This window comes from Macaca fascicularis, chromosome 17, assembly GCF_037993035.2.
Source record: "Macaca fascicularis isolate 582-1 chromosome 17, T2T-MFA8v1.1".
Classification (NCBI taxonomy): domain Eukaryota; kingdom Metazoa; phylum Chordata; class Mammalia; order Primates; family Cercopithecidae; genus Macaca; species Macaca fascicularis.
Genome location: NC_088391.1, coordinates 28,206,802 through 28,233,099, shown reverse-complemented (window position 1 = coordinate 28,233,099; position 26,298 = coordinate 28,206,802). Strand labels below are relative to the sequence as shown.

Below are 26,298 nucleotides of genomic sequence, written 5' to 3'. Positions count from 1 at the left end.
TGAGCCGAGATTGCACCAATGCACTCCAGCCTGGGTCGCAGAGTGAGACGTCATCTCAAAAAAAAAAAAAAAAAAAAAAAAAAAAAAAAAAAAAAAAAAAAAAAAAAAAAAAAATCTGCTTCTTTATAACTCACCTGTTTATGTCTAAATTCTGCCCTCTAAGGTGCAGAGATCAATGTATTTCAAGTCGCTGCCCTCTTTTCTAGGTTAAGCATCCTTCACGCATTTCTATAGTGTTTTATAAGGATGATTTCATGCTTCTATGATCTCCTGGCTATCTTCCTTGGGACAATCCCAGTTTGTCAATACTTCTTTTAAACAAGTTAAAAGGATACCATCTAACCAGCATATACCACCATCTGTTTTGAACTTGCATTTGTATTTTTGCAGTCCAAGATTTCATTTGTTTTCCCTTTTGCAAATGGGATTCAACAGATGACTCATATTCAGTTCTAGTTCTGCTAAAATAAGCAAGTTCTATTCATAAAGTTGTCTTCTCTTACACTGCAGTGGACACTTTTATTTGTTTTAGTGCATAGAATCTGAAGCCCCTTTGTGTGTTTGAGGAGTCTCCTTGGTGTGAGATAAAGACCATCACTCCTACAGGTGCTGATAATTTGGCAGGCAGTGGTGGGTGGCTACACAATTCCTGTTGCAGAAGTGGCATCTGTACTAGAAGCAAGTAATATTGAGTTCTTAGTGGAGGAGGGGAAGGGGTACAATCATGGCATTGCTGATGACTTCCTAATTAGACCACCTCTGTGTGGATGTCCTTTTTACCCTAGTTGGACTCTGATTCTTCACTGTAATATATCCCCAGACTGTGCACTGTCTGACCATGCTGGGGCTCCTACAACCCAAGTCAGGGTACCCCTCCACACAGATGGCCTCCTCACTCTTGTTTGAGCTCTGATTCCCCATGCTGGATCACTGCATTGCATCAGTGACTGCCTCATCCTGCTCAATTTCTTACATGCCACACTACATGCCTTCCTGACGATATCCTCCTCAGCCTTATACTCTGACTCCCTATACCAAGCTGCCTTCTTGTATCAATTCCCTCTTCACTCTGCTTGGGCTCTAACTCCCTATACTTGGCTATTCTCTGATGTGATATGGTCCTTACTCAATTAGGGCTCTGACATCCCACTCTGGGGAACTGCAGCTCACCTCTCCCACTCCCACTAGTGCATTGCCTATATTGTTCTGCCTCACCTAAGAGCTTCAGGACCGAGCTATTAGGAAGGAAAAGGAACGAGGACAGAAGGAGTCTCAATATCATCTTAAACTCTTTTGTGTTTTATAGACAAGATTAAGTTTCAAAAAAGGAGCCCCAACTAATACACACTATACAGTACCTATGTTTTTAAAATCAAAATGTAGAACTTTATATTTACTCCTATTAAATTTTATCCTATTGGGTTTTTTTGCTTTTGTTTTTGAGATGGAGTCTTACTCTGTCACCCAGGCTGGAGTGCAGTGGCAGGATCTCAGCTCACTGCAACCTCCGCTTCCCGGGTTCAAGTGATTCTCCTGCCTCCGTCTCCCGAATATCTGGGATTACAGGTGTGTGCCATCACACCCAGCGAATTCTTTTATTTTTAATACAGACAGGGTTTCATCATGTTGGTCAGATTGGTCTCGAACTCCTGACTACAGGTGATCCGCCCACCTCAGCTTCCCAAAGTGCTGGAGTTACAGGTGTGAGCCACCATGCTGGGCCTATCCTATTATTTTTGACCTATCATTTCAATATGTTCTGATTTTCTTGAGTTTGACATTTATTAACGTTAGCAACTTTCTGACACTAAAACATTTCATAAACATGCTGTTTATTTTTGTTAAAAACAAATAAAAGTTATTGATTTAAAATGCTCAAAAGAAAGCCCTAGAGAACAAAATCCTGAGTAGCACAACATGAGACAAAGTTGCGGACTGGTAACGGTCTGATGATCAAATTTTATTTCATCTTCCCATAAAGGTACATAAGAAAGTCTGACAAGTAAGCTTGAGAAAATAAAGAGTGCTTATTCATTTTTGTCCCTCACTGAATACTGAATAAGTGAATGGATGAAGAATATAAGGTATTTGGTTTTGTAGAAGCCATGTTGCAGAAAAATTATAATGTAGATGTGGCTAATCCATGATCAATGTAATTAGAGACTGTATATCTGATGTAGGTCTTGGGTTCTATGGTTCCACAGATATAAGTAATATATCCCAAAAGGTATGGCCTAATAATAATCTTCTCTATGACAAAATTATGTTCTAAGTCCCACATAATATGTATACACACAGACACACACTATTTACATAAATAAGTGTAAACACAATATATACTGAATATAATCTGACTGATATAATAGTAAGTGGCAAAGTTTGAACTCAAACCCAATTACCCTTCTGCTTAACTATTGCCCTATTAGATTAAAAGTATTAAATAATCACCAATATGTTTGCTTGTCTTTCTAAAACATAATATTTGAAGGAGCCAGAGCATATAAAAATTATTCAAGCATAGCTGTCTGTATATTTTTTGCTTTTCATAATTTTCTCTCTTACATGTAGTGGCAGGGAATCACACCAAAGTAGAAGTGCCATAACAATGCAAAACCTCCAGATAGTTAATAAATTCTTACTCATTAGCCCATTTATTCATTTTGAGGTATCACAGAAGAGAAAAAGTCATACCTGCCTCTCATAAGGAGGGTTTTTAGCTACAACTGTTGTCTATAACAGATCTACTTGCTTGACACATATGAATGCTCAAAAAACATCCGTTTTTTTTTCTCTTCTTCACTCACCTTAAACATTTATTGAGAGTCTCTATGTGCTGGGTGCTATGCAAAGCATCAGGGTTACAAACATATGTAAAAATATCTGCCTTCAATTATTTCTGTATGTGTATCTACAGCTAAAAGAGGAGACAAACTAAAGCAAGGGCTTCACAGAACAGATGATATCTAAAGGAGGAACCAATTTGTTATCAGGAGAGCTAGCTCTACACAGGATTCTTAAGTGTTTACCACATATTCTCTATGAAATATGCTTCTATGACCTTCCTAGTAACCCAAACTTAGAAACCTTGCCTAATTTCCTATTTTTCATAACTCTTCACAAAATAAAACTAAGAAGGGCAGTCTTTAGCACATGCTACAAATATCTATTAATACAAAACCTAAAATTTTGCCCATTCAATAATTTTTTTACATTTCTACATACCAGTTACTAGGCAAAAATACTTAATTTTCACAGTATCTCTCATCGTATAAGATAATCTGTTGACATGCGGTCAAAGCACTTCACTATGAAAACATAAGAACAAGTTAGAAAGTTTCAAAATACCTCTCAATAGAAAAAACCTGAGACAGACTCAAGATAGTATTCATTTCAAAAGTAATCAAGAATTTAAGTTAAAACCAGTGAAGAGTGGTTAAAGAAGGGAAAAAAAATGAGGTATGGGTTCATATCAGGAAATACAAACAGATCTAACCAATGACCAGAATGGAAAAGCAGCAAAACAGAAGACTACACTTTTAGATATTTAAGAGTGGTGCCTTATCCAAAAGGACATGAAATAAGGTACAGAACTAAGGGAAGACAGACATCAAATTCTGAAGAGGACTCAGAAAAAATGGTATGGGACAACAGAAAATGATCAAATCAAAACAACAATGTAGATATTTTTAATTCTTTTCATTAAAAATATGAAAACTGTATTTTTTGAAACAAATATTGAGCCAGGTGCAATTGTCCATGTCTGTAATCACAGTGCTTTGGGAGGCTGAGATGGCAGGATTGCTTGAGCCCAGGAGTTTGAGAGTATCCTGGGCAACATAGTGACACATCAACTCTATAAAAAATTAGCCAAGCATGGTGGCACACACCTGCAATCCTAACTGCTCAGAAGGCTAAGGCAGGAGGATCACCTAGGCCCTGGAGTATGAGGCTGCAATGAGCTATGGTTGTGCCACTCCACTCCAGCCTGGGTGACAGAGAGACCCTGTCTCTTAAAATAAAAACAAAAAACAAATAAAAGTGGAAAAGTCCTTGTTTCTGGCCCACAGTGATTCTTCCCCACCCTCCACCTTTTTTTCCCTTTTTTTAGGGTGAAGGGAAGAGAGAGAAGTTCAGGAGTGTATTTGAAAGATTACATGTTATTATTTTATTGAACATTTCTAGATGATGTTTGTAGTAGGAAGACTTTTGGTTCAACAGGTACCACATATTTATACAACAATTCCATATTTTATTGCAATTTAGCAATTCCAATCTCTTTGTGGTTATTCAAATAAGTCAAGTCATTCTTTCTTTCTGTTGCTTTTGAACACTTTTTCCCTCTATCTAAAGTACCTTGAGACCCTTTGTCCATCTGGCCAACTGCCACTGTTCTTCGAGAAGCCTCATGTGTCACTTTCTCCTGGAATAAATTTTTCTTTACATGCCACTGAATGTAATTAGTAACCCTCCTTCTATGCTCCCATAACACCCTATGTATATCTCTTTTTATACTGTAACTGTTAATTTTTCCTTTTTTTCCCCTATGACACTGTTCTTGAATGTCAGGAACTTAGTTTTAGCTTTTCTTTGAATGTCCAGCAACTAGCACAGTATACCTCAGCAGATACTTAGAAAATTCATACAAAAAAATAATTAGCAATTTGTCTTTCCAGAATGTATGCTACATAGTAGAAAAAGTACTATATTGAACTCTGCCCATGACTAGCTGTAACTCACAAAATCTGAGCCTCCAATAAAATAAGGTAATTATTTAGATCTCTAAAGTTCTCTGTGATTCTCAACCTAGTTTTCATTTCTATATATTCTGAACAAGTAATAAAACTACTTTTAAAAGAATGATCTTTAATTCAAATGCTTATTAATTTACACAGCTCTTATCTCAATTTGTTAGGTTTTAATATAGAGATTTTAATGGTATAGTGGCCATCAGAGAACAGCTTTCCTAACTTGACGGCCTTAGGGCTATAATGATCTATGTTTCTCTCAGCTTCACTGGTATATGATTTTCTTAAGAATTTCTCTTTCTCCTTGTTATTCATAATCTCACTTTTTACCTAGATCCAGAGCTAGTCCATGAAGGGGCTTGCCATATGACAGAAACTAGTGATAGCAAAGTGGAAGAAAATGAACTCCAGAAGTTTTCTTGTCTTCTCTTGCTCAGAGTGAAGGCATATTGATTTTACAAAGACTTGACTTCAACTCCAGTTCCCTTGCTCACTACTATATTCCTTCTACCCATATTCCATCTTACAGTTTTGGACAGTCAAAAACACAAAGAGGGGAGGGCCTTCTTATTTTCTGTCTGGTTCCCTTTATTCTTTTCTGTGTTTTTAAAACCTCTACCTAATAATTTTAAAACAGTCTCCAATCTTACAGAATCTGTCATATGGAGAAAGGAATCTGTTTCCCACTGAAGCAGAGAAATGTGTCCCTGCCTAAAAATATCTTCCCATGGTGGTTAGTTCCTATAACTAAGATACTATTAGTATTATAGGCACATTATAAATTAGATAGGCGTTTTTGGTCCTGAACAAAGGTGTCACTGCCACATATAAAATCAATTTAATTGATTTACAGAGGTGGGGTTTAGAGATTGCAGTTACAAATTAACTTTTGAAATATAAGCTACTTATAATTCAGGGTCTGGTTATCCAATAATAAATAACAGTTTTTGTATTCTGAGTCACATTAAAACAGTAACGAGTATCTTCCTCTGCAAATGTGTTAGAAAAGATCAATGCTGTATTAGTTAAAATGTGTCCACAATAAACAATATCTATTGAAAACAACTTGAAAAGCAACGTACAAATAAACCTAGATGTGTGCTCTATTAGAAACTGTACCTCTACGAGGTACACAGAATACAATTATTTTCATAAAAACCTAACTGGCAAGTAAAGACAGGCAATGTTTATCACACTGCTTATAAATTACACTGCCTGGTATATTTAAGTCTATAATATGTGAACTCTTCCTATTTGTGAAATTGTCATAACTGCTGCACAAATTATTTAAATTAACTTAGAGAAATTTTTTAAAAATTTTACTTTAAGTTCTGGCATACATGTGCACAACATGCAGGTTTGTTACATCGGTAAACATGTGCCATGGTGATTTGCTGCACCCATCAACCCATTATCTAGGTTTTAAGTCCTGCATGCTTTAGGTATGTGTCCTAATGCTCTCCCTCCCCTTGGCCCCTACCCTCCGACAGGCCCCAGTGTGTGAGGTTCCCCTCCCTGTGTCCATGTGTTCAACTTAGAGAGAAATTTTTAACTCTCAGATATATAAGGTTTAAATATCAGGCTAAAAGTTTTAATTTTAATTACTGAGCTAATTACTTCTCTGAAAAGAGTTAGGTCTATTTCTTCTTTGATTAAACAGATTGGACAGCCTAGGTAAAACGGGGGAAAGACAGGAGGTTTGCCTGGGCTAGACAGTCTTGCTTTACACCAGTTGTCTTGAAGTAAGTGTTAGAGTCCTTTTACTCTATTCCAGTTTGAAAGATGACAAAGTATACAGACACCTCACCTCTAACGCTCTTTTTAAATTTAATTTTATTTTGAGAAAGGGTCTCGCTTTGTTGCCCAGGCTGGAGTGCACTGGTATGACCATAGCTCACTGCAGCTTCAAATTCTTGGGTTAAAGCAATCCTCCAACCTTATCTCTTGCATAGTTAGGACAGCAGGCATGCGCCACTATGCCTGACTAAGTTTTAAATTTTTTGTAGAGACAGGGTCTTGTTATGCTGCCCAGTCTGGTCTCGTATTCCCAGTCTTAAGAGGTCCTCCTGCCTTATTCTCTCAAAGCACTGGGATTATAGGTGTGACCCACTGCACTTCTTCCTTTTTTAAACTAAAGCAATAACTATCAGTTAAGTACCCAATATATAGAAAGCCAAGAACTGAAGGGGATACAAAGAAATGTAAGAAATGGTATGTGTCCCCAAAGCGCTTAGACTTCAGTTGGTGAGACTGAATAAAAATTTTATGTTAAACAATACAAAATTTAAATAACTTTAAAAATACAACTAGAAGAAATATTACAAGATGGTGTAGTTATTTGGTAAATGAATGGTGCAATAATTGGTATGATAGGGTTTCACAGGTGATGGGGATCACTTCCTATTAACAATAACACTACAGCACTCACCATCACTTACTGAGTGCCTTACATGTCCCAGGCTGGTTTAAAGTACATTACATGCATATCAGGAACCCTCACAATTATCCTATAGGGTGTACTATTATTGACAGGAATGAGAATTTTACTGATGAGAAACGTACTTACAGAGGGCTGGGTACAGAGGCTCACGTCTGTAATCCTAGCACTTTGGGAGGCTGAGGTGGGTGGGTCACCTGAGGTCAGGAGTTCAAGACCAGCCTGGCCAACATGATGAAACCCCATCTCTACTAAAAGTACAAAAATTAGCCTGGTGTGGTGGCAGGCGCCTGTAATTCCAGTCACTTGGGAGGCTGAGGCAGGAGAATCGCTTGAACCCAGGAGGCGGAGGTTGCAATGAGCCGATTGAGCCACTGCACTCCATCCAGCCTGGGTGACAGAGTGAGACTCTGTCTCAAAAAAAAAAAAAACAGTACTTACAGAGGTTAAGTAACATGTACAAGGTCATGTAGCTAGTAAAACAGCAGAGCTGGGATTTAATCCTAGGTTCTTTCTCTTTAATTCCAAAGCCAGTCACCTTTTTATTGTTCTCAAATTCACACAGGAAGACGGTTCTCAATTGGAGTCAATTTTGTCCCTCAGGGAATATTTGGGGATATCCAGACTTTTCTATTTCTCATAAATGAAAGAGTGAGGGTGAGTGGCTAGTAGGCAGAGGCTAGGAATTGAACTAAACATCCTACAATTCACACAACAGTCCCCCTGACCAAAGAACTGCCTGACCCAAAAGTCAACAGTACTAAGGGAATGTTCACTAAACAAAGACTTTCCAAAAAACCTGTTAAAGGTGGGACTGGAGCTCAGTCTTGAAGCACAGGTAGGATCTGAATTGGGGGCACGGGGGGCAGTGGTGATAAGGGTGAATTCTAGATAAGGGAAACAGAACACATAGCACAAGATAGCTTCAAAAGACAGTGAATAAGCCTCTTAGAAAAACTGAAGAAAAGCAATTTGAAGGGGAAGTGGGAACAAGACTAAAAAGCTGAAATGATCTTTTTGAAAAACGAAGACACCTGGACTAGATTTGATAAAGATTTCTGAACAGGGAAGAGACATGAACAATATAACATATTAAGAATGATCAAAATAATTAGGAAACCAGGGCAAAGAGATTAGTTAGAATGATACTGTAATACTTAAATGCTAAGATATCAGAGTTTATGCTTTTGTGTGGTGGTAGTGAGAAAGAAGGAAGAAACCATAGGCATACACACTACTATGTATCATAAATTTTTGTGGTTTTTTGGTCTCAAATGATTATTCTCAATTACCATTCTTACCTGTAATGCACTGAAACTGTCCATCTTCTCTTCTTATTGTAAATGCTTCTCCCGGGTTAACTTGTACCAGAATAACCTTAAAAATGAGAGGAAGAAGTATTAATCAAAACAAACAAAAAAGCAAATCAGAACATAAAAGTAGTAACAGAGCAGATGTGAGCTATTTAACCTTATGAAACTGGGAAGGAAAATGGGGATTACACATTTAAGATGCTGGTTTGCTAAAAAAATATTACATCACTTTTCTGGAGGTTAGACTTAAGCCAAAAGTAAAGGGAATAAAAAAAGAAGACAGTGACACACTTTCATTGGAAAGAAAAGTCAATAAGCTTCACTCTGAAACAAAGATGGAGTCAAACCACAGAATATTTAGATCATCTAAGTGAGTTTATCAGTTGCTAAGTATCATGTTTTTCTAAAGACAAAATATAAACTGATAGGTAGAGCATGAGTTGATCATATCTGAATTAGTATCACATCTTAAGTTATATCCAAGAATGTGTTAAATGTATTCCACCATTTTAAGTAGTCTTCTTTTTATTATAAGGGTAATACATACCAATTTTACAACATTTGAAAAACAGAGAAAAAAACAGAAACCTGGAGAAAAAAAACTAAAGTCCTGCTATCCTAAGATACACATTGTTAACATTCTGATAAACTTATTAGTTTTATTCTGCACAGGATTAATTCCCCCCTAAATTCTAGACATAAGATATTCAATTCTCAATCCTTTTTAAAGTTCAATATTATTCAAAAAAGACTTTGAAGTTATTATTGAAAATATTCCATCAAAAGATTACACCATAAACGACTGAACCATTCCCCTAACTTAAGGAATTTAGGTAGTTTTCAATTTTACCATTATTGTGAACAATGCTGAAGTGAGCGTTCTGGTATGTAGTTTTCACCTCTCTACAGCTAGTATTGTTTCCTTGTGATAGATTCCCAAACACGGAATTTTGGTGCTTGTTGCTAAACTACCTTTTAAAAGGGTTTTACTACTTCACGAGGTAACTCAGGAATGGAAAACCAAACATCATGTGTTCTCACTCATAAATGGGAGCTAGCTAAGCTATGACGATGCAAAGGCATAAGAATGACATAATGGACTTCGGGGATGGGGAGAGGGGAGTGTGAAGGATAAAGGACTACAAATTGGGTACAGTGTATACTGCTCAGATGATGGGTGCACCCAAATTTCAGAAATCATCACTAAAGAACTTATTCATGTAATCAAACACCACCTGTTCCCCAAAAACCTATGGAAATAAAAAGTAACAGAAAGAGTTTTATAATACTACTTCAAATGCCGTCTGACAGTCTATGAGAACACCCTTTTACTACATTGTTTGCAACCCTGAAAATTACAGTTTTAAAATCTTTGCTGCCTTGATAGATGAAAATAGGATATTAAAATATGAGTATCCCTTATCCAAAATGCTTGGACCAAAAATGTTTCCAATTTTGGATTTTTTATTATTAAGGAGTGTGTGTGTGTGTGTGTGTGTGTGTGTGTATACATATATATATAAAATCAGATATTTTGGGGATAAGACCCAAGTCTAAACACAAAAATCATTTATGTTTCATATATACCTGATACACATAGCATGAAGGTAATTTCATACAATATTTTAAATAATTTTTTGCATAAAACAAAGTTTTGACTGTGTTTTGATTGCAACCTGTCATATGACCTGTCACATGAGGTTGGGTGTGGAATTCTCCACTTGTGGCATCACGTTGCTGCTCAGAAAGTTTCTGATTTTGAAGCATTTTGGTTCATCAGATTAGGGATGCCGAACCTGTACTACTGTTTTAATTTACACTTCTTTGTTATGTCTAAGTTTGTTACTAGCTCTTTTGTAAATTACCTGCATGTGTAATCTTGCCTCTTAATCTTTTGGGTTTTTAAGTGTTTTTAATGATTTGTATGAACCCATAATAATATTGTACTATAATATGTTGCAAATATTTTTCTTTTTGTTTTCTCCCTTTTACTTTCTTGTAGCCAATGTTATTTATTGTTTTCCTTTGTGTTATCTTCTAGTGCTTCTATATTTAACTTCACCTACAGCTGTGCTGTCCAATGATAACCAAGAGTCATGTGGCTATCAAGCACCTGAAATGTAGCTAGTTTGTATGGAGATGTGCTCTCAGTGTGAAATAAACACTGGATTTCAAAGGCTAAGTACATCTAGCCAGAGAAATTAAGCAAGAGGCAGAAATAAAGAGCATCCAAAGAAGAAGTCAAATTATCCTTGTTTGCAGACAACATGATCGTATTATACTTAGAAAAACCTAAAGACTCCACCAAAATACTCTTAGAACTGATAAATTTAGTAAAGGTGTAGGGCACAAAATCAACATACAAAAATCAGCAGTATTAGCTGGGCATGGTGGCTTATGCCTGTAATCACAATACTTTGGGAGGCTGAGGTGGGAGGATTGCTTGAACCCAGGAGATTGAGACTAGCTCAGGTAATATAGCAAGACCCCACCTGCAATTAAATAATAATTACTATTTTCAAAACTCAGTAGTGTTTCTACACATGAACAATAATCAATATGAAAAAGAAATCAAGAAGGCAACCTAATTTATAATAGCTACAAAAAAACAAAACAAAACAAAACAAAACCTAGGAATACATTTAACCTAAGAAGTGAAAGATCTCTACCAGGCAAACTATAAAACTATAAAACGGCATGGTGCTAGAATAAAAACAGACATAGAGATCAATAGAACAGAACAGAGAACCTAGAAATAAATCTATGCACTTACAGCCAACTCATTCTTTTTTTAACTTTTTAACTCTTACTTTTTTCTATCTTTTCACTTAGCGTTGACATGAAACTTTTTTTTTTTTTTTTTTGAGACGGAGTCTCGCTCTGTCGCCCAGGCTGGAGTGCAGTGGCGCGATCTCGGCTCACTGCAAGCTCCGCCTCCCGGGTTCACGCCATTCTCCTGCCTCAGCCTCCCGAGTAGCTGGGACTACAGGCGCCCACAACCGCGCCCAGCTAATTTTTTGTATTTTTAGTAGAGACGGGGTTTCACCATGGTCTCGATCTCCTGACCTTGTGATCCGCCCGCCTCGGCCTCCCAAAGTGCTGGGATTACAGGCGTGAGCCACCGCGCCCGGCCTGACATGAAACTTAATAACCAATTCATTTTCATCAAAGGAATCAAGAACATATAGTGGGGAAAGAACAGTCTTTTTAGTAAATAGTGCTCAGAAAACTGGTTTTCTATTAGGCAGAAGAATGAAACTAGAGTCCCGTATTTCAACATATACAAAATCAGCTCAAAATGGCTTAAAGATTTAAATGTAAGACCTAAAAATACAAAACTCCTAGAAAAAACATTGGGAAAATACTAAAGGACCATGGTCTGGGCAAATATTTTTTTGTGTAAGACTTCAAAAGCACAGGCAACAAAAGCAAAAATAAAGTGGGATTATGTCAAGCTAAAAAGCTTTTGCATGGCAAAGGAAAAGGAAACAATCAACAAGGTAGCTGGACATGGTAGCTCACACCTATAATGCCAGCACTTTGGGAAGCTGAGGCAGGAGAATCACCTCACCCCAGGAGTTTGAGACCAGCCTGGGCAACATAGTGAGACCCCATCTTAAAAACAAATAGAAACAAAATGAAGAGACAACCCATAGAATAGAAGAAAATATCTGCAAACTTTCTATCTGGCAAGGCATTAATAACCAGAATATGTAAGGCTCTCAAATGACTCAACAGCAAAAAATAAATAAATAAAATAAAATAAATTCAGATTTAAAAACAGGCAAAAGATCTGAGTAGACATTTCGCAAAAGAAGACATACGAATGGCCAACGGGTATATTAAAAAAATGCTCAACATCACTAATCATCAGGGAAATGCAAATCAAAACCAAAATGAGATATTATCTTAACCCAGTCAGAATGGCTATTACAAAAACGTCAAAAAATAACAGATGTGGGGAGGATGCAGAGAAAGGAGAATGCTCTTACATGTTGGTAGCAATGTAAATTATTATAGCCATTATGGAAAACAGTATGGAGGTTCCTCAAAACACAAACAACAGAACTACTGTATGACCCAGCAATCCCACTGCTGAGTATATATCCAAAAGAAAGGAAATCAGTATATCAAAGAGATATTTGTATTCCCATGTTTATTGCAGCACTATCCACAATAGCCAAGATATGGAATCAACCCAAGTGTCCATCAATGGATGAATGGATAAAGAAAATGTGGTACACATACACAATGAAATATTTTTCACCCATGAAAAAGAACAAAATCCTAGCTGGGGAACAGTGGCTCACTCCTGTAATCCCAGCACTTTGGGAGGCTGAGGTGGAAAGACTGGTTGAGCTCAGGAGTTCAACCTGCTCAGGCTAGCTTGGGCAACAGAGTGAGACCTCATCTCTACAAAAAATTAAAAAAAAAAAAAAAAAAAAAACCGGTATGGGGGCACATGCCTGTAGTTTCAGCTACTTGGGTGGCTGAGGCAGGAGGAATGCTTGAGCTCAGGAAGTCAAGACTGTAGTGAGTTACGACAGCACCACTGCACTCCAACCTGGGCAATAAAGTGAGACCCTGTCTCAAAAAAAAAAGAAAAAAACAAAAGAAAAAAAAAGAAATCCTGTCATCTGCAGCAAAACGGATGGAAATTGAGGTCATTATGTTCAGTAAAATAAGTTAGGCATAGAAACATAAATATCACATGTTCTCACTCATATGCAGGAGCTAAAAAAGTGGAACTAAAGGACATAGAGAATAGAACCGTGGTTGCTGGAGGTTGGGAAGGTGGGTGTGAGATTGAGAAGAAATTAGTTAATAGGTACAAAATTACAGTTAGATAGAAATAATACGTTCTAGTATTTGATAGTAAATAACTTATAGTTACTACTTTATTATGTATTTAAAAGTAGCTAGAAGAATTGTCGTGTTTCCAAAACAAAGATAAATGTTTGAGATGACAGATATCCCAATTATCCTGATTTGATCATTGGACATTGTATACATGTATCAAAATATCACATGTATCTTTAAAAATACATTAAAAACCCTAAGGCTTAGTATTAAAAAACTTTGGTACTTCATATTTTTATATTGATTACATGTTGAAACAATATTCTGGACATACTGGGTTAAAACGTTATAATTAATTTTTCCTGTTTTTCATTTTTAAACATGGCTACTAAAAAATTTAACACTACTTATTAGCTGGGCATGGTGGCAGGTGCCTGTAATCCCAGCTACTCGGGAGGCTGAAGCAGGAGAATGGCTTGAACCCAGGAGGCGGAGATTGCAATGAGCCAAGATCATGACATTGCACTCCAGCCCAGGTGACAGTGCGAGACTCTGTCTCAAAAAAATAAATAAATAAAAATAAATTAAAAAAAACCACTACTCATGTGGCTTGCATTATGTTTCTATTAGGTAACACTGATCCAGAGGTTTGGTAAGTACTAGTTCCTATTTTTCCTAGTTTTTATATAATTTAATTGCTTATATCTATTTCTTTGATGTATCTAAAATTTATCTGGAAGACTCAAAAGTATTTTTTTCCCTTGAGAGTTAACCAGTACAATTTGCTAAATTTAGGATACTTTCTTTTGCTTACAATATACTATTTTGGCCTATCTCACTCATACTAGTATCTGCTCTAGCAAAAGTATCTTTGGAAATATGTTTTAATAATTTTAAGCAGTGTAACTTTGGATTTCTGATGGTGTACCTCAATTATTACTCCTCTTGTCAAACGCTTCTTTGATATTGACTAGTGAGAGAAGTGCTATAATAGGGGCAGTAAAATACTATCAAAGCACTGAAGATTGAATATGTAAATTAGTCTGTTACCTGAGCACTTGTGTGTACGTGTATGTATGTTTGTATGTTTAATGCCTTTTTAGAGTATGTAAAATTTAAGCTGAGTCTTGAAGACTCATTAGGAATTGGCTAGGCAAGAAGAGTGGAAGACCTCGAGAAGTGCAAAGCACAAGGACTGGAAATGACATGAAATTTACTGTGTTCAATGAACCAAAAGAAATTCTGGAGTTCCATACGGTTGGAGCATGGGGGTGGGGGAACACAGGGGAAGGGTGAGAAATATAGTAAGCAGTAGATACGAACCAGGTGATGAAGGGCCTTGCGAGCCATTTTAAGGACAATGAAGAGTTTTACTTAAGCAGGGTAGTACCACAGAGGATTAACTCAGGAGGCCACCGTCATCTAGGTAGGTTCCTTTAAAGATATTAATTTCTACTTTTAACTTGTATCATTTCCTTTGTTCTCCTTAGGCTGACTTTGTTGTTTTTTTCTAATCTTTTCAGTTGACTACTCATTTCATTCTCTTCTTAATCTACATTTAAGATTATGAGTTTTACTTAAATCAGCTTAACAATGTAGAGTATTTTCAGTACATTTCTTTTTAACTTTTATTTTAGGTGCAGGGTACATGTGCAGGTTTGTTACATAAGTAAACTGATGTCACGGGGGTTTGTTGTACATATTATTTTGCAACCCAGGTACTAAAGCTAGTACCCAATAGTTATTTTTTTTCTTCTCCTCTTCATCCTCCCACCCTCCACCTTCAGGTAAGCCTCAGTGTCTGTTGTTCCCCTCTTTATGTCCATGTGTTCTCATCATTTAGCTCCTACTTATAAGTGAGAACATGTGGTATTTGTTTTCTGTTCTCGCATTAGTTTTCTTAGGATAATGGCCTCCAGCTCTATCCATGACCCTGCAAAGGACACAATCTCATTCCTTTTTATGGCTGCATAGTATTCCATGGTGTATATGTACCACATTTTCTTTATCTAGTCTGCCACTGAGAGGCATTTAGGTTGATTCCATGTTTTGGCTATTGTGAATAGTGTGGAAATGAACGCATGCATGCATGCGTCTTCCTGACATAACAGAACAATTTGTATTCTTTCGGGCATATATCCAGTAATGGGACTGCTGGGTCAAAAAGTAATTCTGTTTTCAGCCGTTTGAGGAATCACTACAATGGTTGATTTATCACTATTTTTTAGATTTTCTGCTATTTTGTTCTTGATTTCCTTTGCGATCCGATAACTGTTTATTTATTTATTTTTTATAGACGTGTATCACTCTGTTTCCTAGGCTGGAGTACAATGGTGCCATCACAGCTCACTGCAGCCTTGACCTCCCAGGCTCAATCTATCCTCCCATCGTTGCCTCCAGGGTAGTTGGGACTACAGGTGTGCACCACCACACCTGGTTAAATTGTGTGTGTGTGTGTGTATATACATATATATAATTTTTTTTTTTAAATAAAGATGGGGTTTTGCCATGTTGTCCAGGCTGGTCTCAAACTCCTAGCCTCAAGCGATCCGCCCACCTCGGCCTCCCAAAGTGCTGGGATTACAGGAAAGCCACCATGCTTGGCCTGTAAAACATACTTACAATTTTGAAAGTAGGCTGAAGGATGCTCCTTTTGCTTTTATTTCCAACACATTTTTAATTCTAACAAATCTATGGTTCTTAAAATTTTTAAACCATTCCATCTTTTCCACCCTTTTTCTAATTAGTGATAAAATTTTATAGTGGTGGTGAATTACTGTAGGATGTTACTTGAGACCAGCATGTAGATAAAGCACAAGAGTTTTTAACCTGGGGGTCACAGATGGGATTCAAAGGATTTGTAAACAACCCAGATTGGTATATAAAACTTTCTGTAGATATTACAATTTCTGAGCACTGTTTTCATCAGATTTTTAGAGGCCCAAGACCCAAAGTAGATTAAGAACTATTAGGAGAGAGGAAATCAAGAAGAAATGATTGAATTAACCCATTTATGCCAGAGGTGTAAGGTTTCTTTTTGAAAAATCAGAACTTGGCGATGACCTTGAGCAGTAGGATATAAATAACTCCCACAAGCTTAGCATTCCAATAATGGTACACTAGGCATAAACGGGTTAATAAAATCATGGCTAAACTACCTAAATATCTTTGCTTTACATCCACTTTACCCTATGGATACAATGAGTCCTCAAAATTCTGTATTTTTACCAAGCTATTAATACTTGTTGCTGAGGTTATCCAGGCAGAATGCCAAACCAACAATCTGCTCAAAGAGAGAAGGATAAAGAGGGAAATTAGAGAGGGAATTAAGAAATGCAAAAGACACTGCTCTAATGTTATTAGTTGATAGACAAATCAGAGGTATTTAAAGAATAAATGTAGGCACATCTTACATATCCTTACATATCCTTGAAGAATAAAGAAAGTATTATAATTAAAATCTACAATAACCCAAAAGCAATTTTTTTTTAAACTAAAAATTTTCAGTTCTTCCCTCATCTGACCTTTTAGCAGAATAGCCAATTAACAGCATGATACAATCCTTTGGCTTTCCAGGTTACAATTTATTACTTCTTTACCCATCTCATCATGTCTGTTATAAGCCAGTCTAGTCCAGCCAAACATTCCTTCCTGCCTCTACACTTTTGTCCATAAAGTCTTCTCTGAGGTAATTAAAAAATAGACTGTTTTATGAATTAACATGCAAGAATATACAGATGCAAAACAATGCTATTCTCATATGAATGGGTTTGGTGGAGGGGCAAAAAGGAATAGTCATTATGAATATAAGCTTTGAAGGTGGTGGGGGGAAAGGAGAGGGATAGCATTAGGAGAAATACCTAATGCAGACGACAAGTTGATGGGTGCAGCAAATCACCATGGCACGTGTATACCTATGTAACAAACCTGCACATTCTGCACATGTATCCCAGAACTTAAAGTATATATTTTAAAAAAATGTTGTTTAGAAAATAATAATAATATAAGCTTTGAAGTACCTCTAATCTCAACTTTCAATGTGCTTCACCACTTAATAGCAATTTTTAACTTTGGGTATGTTACTTAAGTCTTTGTCGCCTAGTCTGAAAACGGAGGTCTATAATGATTTTGCCACAGGTCTGTTGAAGGATTAACAGATATTATATATGTAAAACATACAGCACAGTGTGACATACACAGTAAGCAGCAGTAAGTGAAGCCTATTATATTTCTTCAGTAAGTGTTTCTTGGGCACCATAAATACCAGATACTCTTTAGGTTATCTAGCAATTAACTATATGGGTGAGAGATCTATTCTAGAGGACTCAGAAGTACTAAAACTACTTTTTTCTATATTGCCTTGAGAGTTTAGTTCAGAAGTCACAAATGAAAAAGTCTTACTATTTTATTCTTTGTCTCTGACTCAAAATCTTATCTACTATGCTTGGCTCCAAATGACTATTTTAATAACCAAAATGAATACAGGAATACAGTTTTTTTAGAATTTTCAAAGGTATTTATAATTCGGCATTTTCCTATACATCCAACCAGGTCTGCCAAATGAACTGACAGAACTCTGAAAGAACAAAGAATTTTGTCACTGAGATACCCAAAACAATGTACTACAGTACTTATTACATACTCAAAAAATATTTTTTGAGTAGGAGAATAAGCAAATGAATAACATTTGCTTAGCATAAACTTGAATGTGTTTAGAACTCTATCATACTGACCAGACAACTTTAAATCATTTTCACAAGCTGCTTGGCCTTATACTCTAATTTTAGTATTTCTTATAAATGTCTAAGAAAATAAATTTTTTACAAATGAAGAATTATTCTCATATTTTACTATGTATTAAGTTATCAAACTGGGATACAGTCATGGAAATACACAACGTAAATGAAATAAGAGTAAAAGGTACCCTCTGTCCCCTTATTCAAGTCCAGAAACCATCATGTTCAATCATAAAACCATTATGTTTATCTTTCCAGAAGTTTACTATGCACACAGAAATACCAGCCTCCCCTAATACACACCATTTTCTTTAAACACAAGCTCTTACTAGACATATATATTCAGCAAAAATTCACTGAAATCCAACCATGTAGTATATCTTGTTCTAGGCTGATATAGGTGAACAAGAGAAGCAGAACCCATCCCCTTTTGGATGATACATTCTGATGGAAGAGTGGCAATAAACAGACAAACAGGTATGTAACATAAATTAGGAAGTGTGGTTACACTGGTGGTCCCCAGTGAATCACACCTCTTGGTATTACATATTGTACAGTCCTCAATACTAACTCTGGGTTTGGCCATGTGACTTGGGTTTCATAAGCACTTAGACACTGGGCCCTGTGACTCTTGGAAAGTTCCCTCCTGGGTTCCTGAGCTACCATGTAAAGAGGGTTCAGATACTCTGCTGAAGATCCCACAAAGATGGGGAGAGAGAGCTGCCTGACCAGCCCATTGCAGGTTTTTAGCTCCTGTTGACTCTATATGTCTTTACGTAGGTGAGTAACTCTAGGCAAGACCAGTGGAAAGACTGCTCAGTTGAGCTCTGCTCAGAGAGCAGAAATGGAGCAAATAAATGGTTGTTGATTTGAGGCACTAAGTTTTGAGTTGGTTTGTTATACAACAACAGATAACTGAATCAGAAATTGAAAAGTATGATGAATTTTTTCACTCATACAACTTTCCAAAGCAGTATACATACAGACCTACTCATTCATTATAACATATCGTAAGCAGACACAGAAGGTCTCCAGGGACTACAGGAATTTAATAAACATGAACAGTCAGCTTGCTTTATAGCCTCCTGCCTTGCAACCTGTTTTTTCCCAAACCTTGTATGTTATGTGGTCATCTAGTCGGTTGGAATCAGCTACTGACAGACCCCAGCAACTTATAGATGAACCCAAGTGAACTTTCCGCCTCACCATGCTATAAAGTCTCCACCCCAGGAGGAGTTATAGCATCATTATCATTACATGCAACCTATGTGCTGGCATAACAACTGACTGTGTCTGCACCACTTGGGCCCCTCCTCTATATGTGATGACGTATCCTCTCCCTTCTCCACTGACCCATGAAATCTTCCTGTCACTCTCCCTCAGGGAGACACTGCTTTGGAGAATACTCTCAGTGATCTCTTTCCTTGTGATATGTAATAAAATTTCTATTGGTCAAAACCTGCGTTTTTGTGGACACTTGTTTGTTGCTTGCTAGGTGAACAACCCCGCTTTTTTGAGGCGGGGGGCAATATTTCTATATTTATCAGCAATCTTGACTTCTTTTTCCACAAACTACTTTTTTTTTGAGACGGAGTCTTGCTCTGTCGCCCAGCCTGGAGTGCAATGGCACAATCTCGGCTCACTGCAACCTCCACCTCCCCGGTTCAAGCGATTCTCCTGCCTCCGCCTCCCAAGTAGCTGGGATTACAGGCGCCTGCCACCATGCCTGGCTAATTTTTGTATTTTTAGTAGAGACGGAATTTCACCATGTTGGTGAGGCTGATCTCAAACTCCTGACCTCATGATCCGCCTGCCTCGGCCTCCCAGAGTGCTGAGATTACAGGCATGAGCCACCGCACCTGGCCTCCACAGTCTATTTATTGATATCCTGTACCTGTTTTTCAACTGGGTTGTTTGAATTTCTTCCACTGATTTGTAACAGTCCTTTGTATGCCAATGAAATGAGCCCTTTGCCATAATATGTAACACAGATACTTTCTCCAGTTTTTTCAAATAAAAAAATTTGTTTTGCTACACTGGAGTTTTACATTTTTAAGTAGAAGAATTATTGTATCAACATGTTTTCCTTTATAGCTTCTGGGTTTCATTTTATGCTGCTGAGAAAAGAAAAACAGCTCAGAGCAGTCTGAGTTATGTGAGGCATGTAAAATTTATCAGGCCCAGAGAGACGTAAGTATGGGACTTCAGTCACACCCTATGTGCCCATGCCCAGGGGCAATTGTTTAAAGATATTTTGTTCCTGACTAACTGACTCACCCATTATCTTCATTTTCTTGGAATTTGTGATACAAGGAATAATGTATAGGCAATCAATAGCTTATGTTACATTAATGTAATTTCTTGGAAACAATTTAGGAATTGCTTCCTTTCATTTCAAAACCTAATTGTAACTGCTGCTAATTGGAGTCTACATTCAGGGCTACTTGAATCCACGCTCCTGGGTTACAATCCTCGACCCTGGCCCAAATAAGCCCTACTTACATGAATTTTGCCTCAGTTTCTTCCTTTTAGGTCAACACTATAAAGGACTTTATATTACAAGATTGTTTAAAAAAAAAAAAACTTATCCAAATGTTTTTAGTATATTTAGAGTTTCTTTCCTTTTAAAAACATATTTACACCTATGCTAAATCCAGAAGTTTTATTTGTATAGATAATGAGTTATAGATTTGGCTTTAATGTTAGGAAACATTAGCTCATTGTCTAACTTGCCAAAATTTCGTATCTACTGTATTCTCCCACAGTGCTTAGCAACGTAGTATAGTTAAGCAAGAAATGTTCATACTTACTGGATCAAATCCTATCATGTACTAGTTGTGCTGCGGAATTCTATAAATTACTAATAATTTCTGTAACAAAATCATTCACTATATAAAGTTGAGAAAAAGAAATAAAACTAAGAAAACAAACATGACATATATAAAACTGATATGTAAAAATGAAGACAAACAGACCTATTTTAAGTTAAAATATCCAGGGAAATAGTAGGAGGTGAAATGTATTCATTTATGTAAAAATATTTTCTTAAACAGCTACTGTGTGGCACACACTCTTGCAGGTACTGTGGATACCAAAAGAAGAAAAATACATCACAGTCCAAGGCATCAAGGAGTTCCCAGTCTAGGGAGAAAACAGACAAGTACTCAGCCAATTAACTTATAGTGTAACAAGTGGTATACTAGGAATATGAGCAATGTATTATAAGCATCCACTCAATCTAGGATGATCAGGGAAGATTCCTGCAGGAGATGATAAACTACACAGAATTCAGAGGGACAAGCAGAAGTTTGCAAGATAAAGACAGGAAAAGGAAACTTCAAGGAGAGGGCGCACATAATGTGTATAAAGTCATGAGGGTGAAAGAGAATGTGAGCAATCTGAATAATAGGAATTAGTGTGGCATAGCTAACATTTAAGCTAGTTTGAGAAATGTGATGGGAAAAGATAAGATTAGAAAGATAAACGGGCTGAATCATAAAGATCCTTAACTAGTAGGCTAAAGAGTTCAATTGTTAACCTTCAGGCAACACTATTAAACAGGAAAGGGTCATATCCAAAATCATTTTTACCCCAACTTATTTTGAAAATTTTTAAACCTATAGAAAAAACGCAAGAATGGTTCAATTAGCACCCACGTAACCTTCACCTAGATTCACCAATTAATGTGTTGCCACATTTGCCCACTCTCACTCTGTTTGCTAAATGGTTTTAGCGTACCTGGGTGGTGTAAGGTTTGACCATTTGGTTAAGATAGTATCTTTCAGATGTCTGTATTAGAAAGGCACAATTTCCCTTTGATAGTGATAATCAACAGGGTGATAACTTTGAGGCTTTGTGAATATTCTTGTCCCTGGCAATCCTTCAAACAACAGTTTCAGCAATTACTAAATCAATTATTACTATGGGGACTGTAAAATGGTGATCTTAAAACATCATTCTTTTTACATGTATTAGTCAGCATTCTTCTCCAAGAGTCTTTTGCTGGGTGTGGTACCTCATGCCTGTAATCTCAGCCAACTGGGAGGCTGAGGCAGGAGGATCACTTGAGGCCAGGAGTTTGAGACCAGTCTGGGCAACACAACAAGACCCTGTGAGAAGGAAGGAAGGAAGGAAGGAAGGAAGGAAGGAAGGAAGGAAGGAAGGAAGGAAGGGAGGGAGGGAGGGAGGGAGGGAGGGAGGGAGGGAGGGAGGGAGGGAGGGAAAGAGGGAAAGAGGGAAAGAGGGAAAGAGGGAAAGAAGGAAAGAAAGAGAGAGAGAGAGAAGGAAGGAAGGAAGGAAGGAAGGAAGGGAGGAAGGGAGGGAGGGAGGGAAGAAAGGGAGGGAGGGAAGGAAAGAAGGAAAGAAAGAAAGAGAGAGAGAAGGAAGGAAGGGAGGGAGGGAGGGAGGGAGGGAGGGCGAGCCAAGCATGGTTGTGCAAGCCTGGAGTCTCAGCTACTTAGGAGGCTAGGACAGGGGGATTACTTGAGTCCAGGAGTTTGAGGCTGCAGTGAGTTATGATCATGCCACTCTACTCCAGCCTGAGTGACAGAGTGAGATCTCGTCTCTAAAACAAACACAAGCCCCCTCTTTCAATTTTAATTTGTTTTAGTCTCAATATGGACTGATGGATTCTTTTAAAAATCAATGTTATAAGCAATTTCTTAACTATTAACATTTTTATTGAGGTGAAATTCATATGACATAAAATTAACCATATTAAAGTGTAACCTTCAGTGGCATTTGATACATTCACAATGTTGTGCAATCATCACCTCCATGTATACTTCCAAAACATTTTCATTACTCAAAAGAAATTCCGATGCCTATTAAGCAGTCACTCTACATTCTGCCCTATTCCGAGCCGCTGGTAATCACCAATCTGCTTTCTATCTCTATGTATTTACCCATTTTGGATGTTTAATATAAACAAAATCATACAATATGTGATCTTTTGTGACCTGGCTTCTTTCACTCAGCACAATGTTTTCAAGGTTCAACCAAGTTGTAGCATACATCAGCACTTTTTTTTTTGTCTGTTTGAGACAGAGTCTCGTTCTGCCACCCAGGCTGGAGTGCAGTGGCACAATCTTGGCTCACTGCAACCTCTGCCTCCTGGGTTCAAGCAATTCTCTTGCTTCAGCCTCCCGAGTAGCTAGGACCACTGGCATATGCCACCACACCTGGCTAATTTTTGTATTTTTAATGGAGATGGGGTTTCACCATGTTGGCCAGGCTAGTCTAGAACTCCTGACCTCAGGTGAGCCACACACCTCGGCCTTCCAAAGTGCTGGGATTACAGGCATGAGCCACCTGCCCGGCCTCAGCATTTCCTTTTTATGGCTAAATAACATTCCATTGTATGAATATACCATAATTTGTTTATCCATTCAAACGATGACATACATTTAGGCTATTTCCACCTTCTGGCTATTTAGAATAGTGCTGCTATAAACATTCATGTACAAAAGTATTTCAGTACTTGTTTTCAATTCTTTTGGATATACACGTAGGAGTGGAATAACTGAGTCATATGGTACTTCTTATGTTTAGCTTTTTGAGGAACCACCAAACTTTTCCATTGAGGCTGCACCATTTTATGTGCCTAACAAAAATGTACAAGGATTCCACTTATTCTACATTCTTGCCAGTTTGTTATTCCATTTTTTAATTATATCTATCCTAGTGAGCATAATGTATCTCTTGGTTTTGATTTGCATCTCCCTAATGACTAATGACGTTGAGCATCTTTTCTTGTGTTTGCTGGCCACTTCATCTTCTTCGGAGACAAGTTTTTTCAAGTCATTTGCCTAATTTTAATTGTACTGGCTTTTTCTGTGTAACAGTTCTTTATATATTGTGGATACCATACCCTTAAGAGATACATGATTCCCAAATAGTTTCTATAGGCCAGGTGTGATGGTTCATGCCTGTAATCCCAGCACTTTGGGAGGGCGAGGTGGGAGGATCACTTGAGGTCAGGAGTTTGAGACCAGCCTGGCCAACATGGTAAAACCCTGTCTCTACTAAAAATACAAAAATTAGCCAGGCATGGTGGCAGGTGCCTGTAATCCCAGCTACTTGGGAGGCTGAGGCAGAAGAATCACTTGACCCAGGAGGCAGAGGTTGCAGTGAGCCATGATCACACCACTGCACTCCAGCCTGAGCAACAGAGCAAGAGCTCCATCTCAAAACAAACAACATTTTGTTTCTATCATTCTACAGACTATCTTTCACATCTCTGACAATGTTCTTTGGTGCACAAAAATTTATAATTTCAATGAAGTCCAATTTGTCTAATTTTGTTTCTTGTGCTTTCGGTGTCATATTTAAGAATCCACTGTCAAATCCAAGGTCATGAAGATTTACCCCTATGTTGTCTTCTAAGAGTTCTATAGTATCAGCTTTTATATTCATGTTGCTGATCCATTTCAGTTAATTTTTTTGTATATGATGTGAGGCAGGGGCCCAACTTCATTCTTTTGCATGCAGATATCCAGTTGTCCTAGCATCATCATTTCTTGAAGACTATTCTTTCCCCATGGAATCATCTACAGGTACTTGTATCCTGACATGTATCTATCATTTTGTAAGTGCTTTTCAACTTTCTGACATGACAAATTGTTCTGAGCTCACTCTGGACCTCACCTCTGGTCCTGTTATGGGGCGCAGGATTTAGAAACCGGGATCTGAAAGCTAGGTACAAATTTCATTTTTGAAAGATGGCTCTGACAGCAGTATTGAAAAAATGAAGAGTGAACCATTTCAAAAGCAAAGTTACCAATTAGAAGACTGTTAATCTGAATGGTGTGAAATAAATACTAGCTTGAAGAAAAAAGTAAAGCCATAGACAATATATTAAAAGATGAATCCTGAAAAGTCAGCAGACACTTAAACTAGTTTGCTAGGGATGACATAACAAAATACTACAGGTTAGGTGATTTAAACAATATCTGTAAAATATTTGAAGAGAGATATTCTGAGCCAAATATGAGTGACCAATGGCCCATGACACAGCCCTCAGGAGATCCTGAGAACATGTGTCCAAGGTAGTTGGGGCACAGCCTAGTTTTATACATTTTAGGGAGACATAAAACATCAAATACATGTAAGATATACATTGGTTCAATCCAGAAAGGCAGGACAACTTGAAGGGGCAGGGGGCTTCCAGGTTATACACAGATTTAAAAATTTTCTAACTGGCAATTGGTTGAAAGAGTTATTATCAATAGAAAGGAATGTCTGGGTTATGATAAGGGGTTGTGAAGACCAAATTTTATTATGCAGATGAAGCCAGGTAGCAGGCTTCAGAGAGTATAGATTATAAATGTTTCTTATCAAATTTAAGGTCTATTTTGATGTTAAATGCTGGTCGGCTTCCCCTAAATTCCAAAAGGGAGGAGGGTATAATAAGGCATGTCCTATCCTCCCTTCCCGTCATGCCCTGAATCAGTTTTGCAGGTTAACTTTGAAGTGCCCTGGCCAAGGGGGGCGATCTATTCAGATGGTTGGGGGGCCTTAGGATTTTATTTTTGGTTTATAGTGGGCAACTAGCAAGACCCCATCTCTACAAAGAAATAAAACTAGCTGGGTGTAGTGGTGCATGCTTGTATTCCCAGCTACTTGGGAGGCTGAGGCAAGAGGATTCCTTGAGCCCAGGAGGCCAAGGTTGAAGTAAGCCATGATTGTGCCACTGCACCTCAGCCTGGGCAACAGAGTGAGACCCTGTCTCTAAAAAAGAAAAAAAAAAAGAAGAGCAAATTTCTCAACTGCCACAGTGAAATACAATGTATTAATATATGCAGAGTTTTAAGAAAACAACTATCAACCTAGAAATTAATCCTATTTCTAAACTGTAATTCAAAAAGAAAATGAAATAAAGATATCTCAGGTAAAAATTAAGAGTTTAGAACTAAAAGACCCTCACCACAAATGAACTAGAAAAAGATAAAAAAGTAGAGTGAATAGAAAAAAAAATGAAGTTAGAAATAAATCCAAATATAAATATAATATATAAACCGGGTGCCTGGGAAGCAGGACCTCCGAGGGGCTCAGCATTGATCCTGGGTAGGGCCAGGCAACTGCCCTTCCACCTGAAGCAGGGCTTGAGCTCCTCTCTGCCCGTGAGGGGATGCCGCTCTGGGAGAATAAGGCCACCTTGACCATGGCTATGTTGTATGCATGTCATAGAGATGTGAGTCCATCTCTGCCTTCATATCTTCCTGGGTTCTTACTGTTCTTCCTCCCAGCCTGCCCATCCCATCTGGGGA

At 37.6% G+C, this 26,298-nt stretch overlaps 1 protein-coding gene across 4 annotated transcripts in view; it reads right to left on the bottom strand.

Moving 5' to 3' along the window:
• FNDC3A (fibronectin type III domain containing 3A) overlaps positions 1-26,298 on the bottom strand; it is a 226,865-nt gene that overhangs the window by 127,283 nt on the left and 73,284 nt on the right. For all 4 annotated transcript variants that reach the window (XM_045377429.3, XM_065533245.2, XM_074022025.1 and 1 more), the window contains exon 3: positions 8,484-8,559. In XM_045377429.3, coding sequence (XP_045233364.2) covers positions 8,484-8,559 — 76 coding nt within the window. The remainder of the gene's footprint in view (positions 1-8,483; positions 8,560-26,298) is intronic.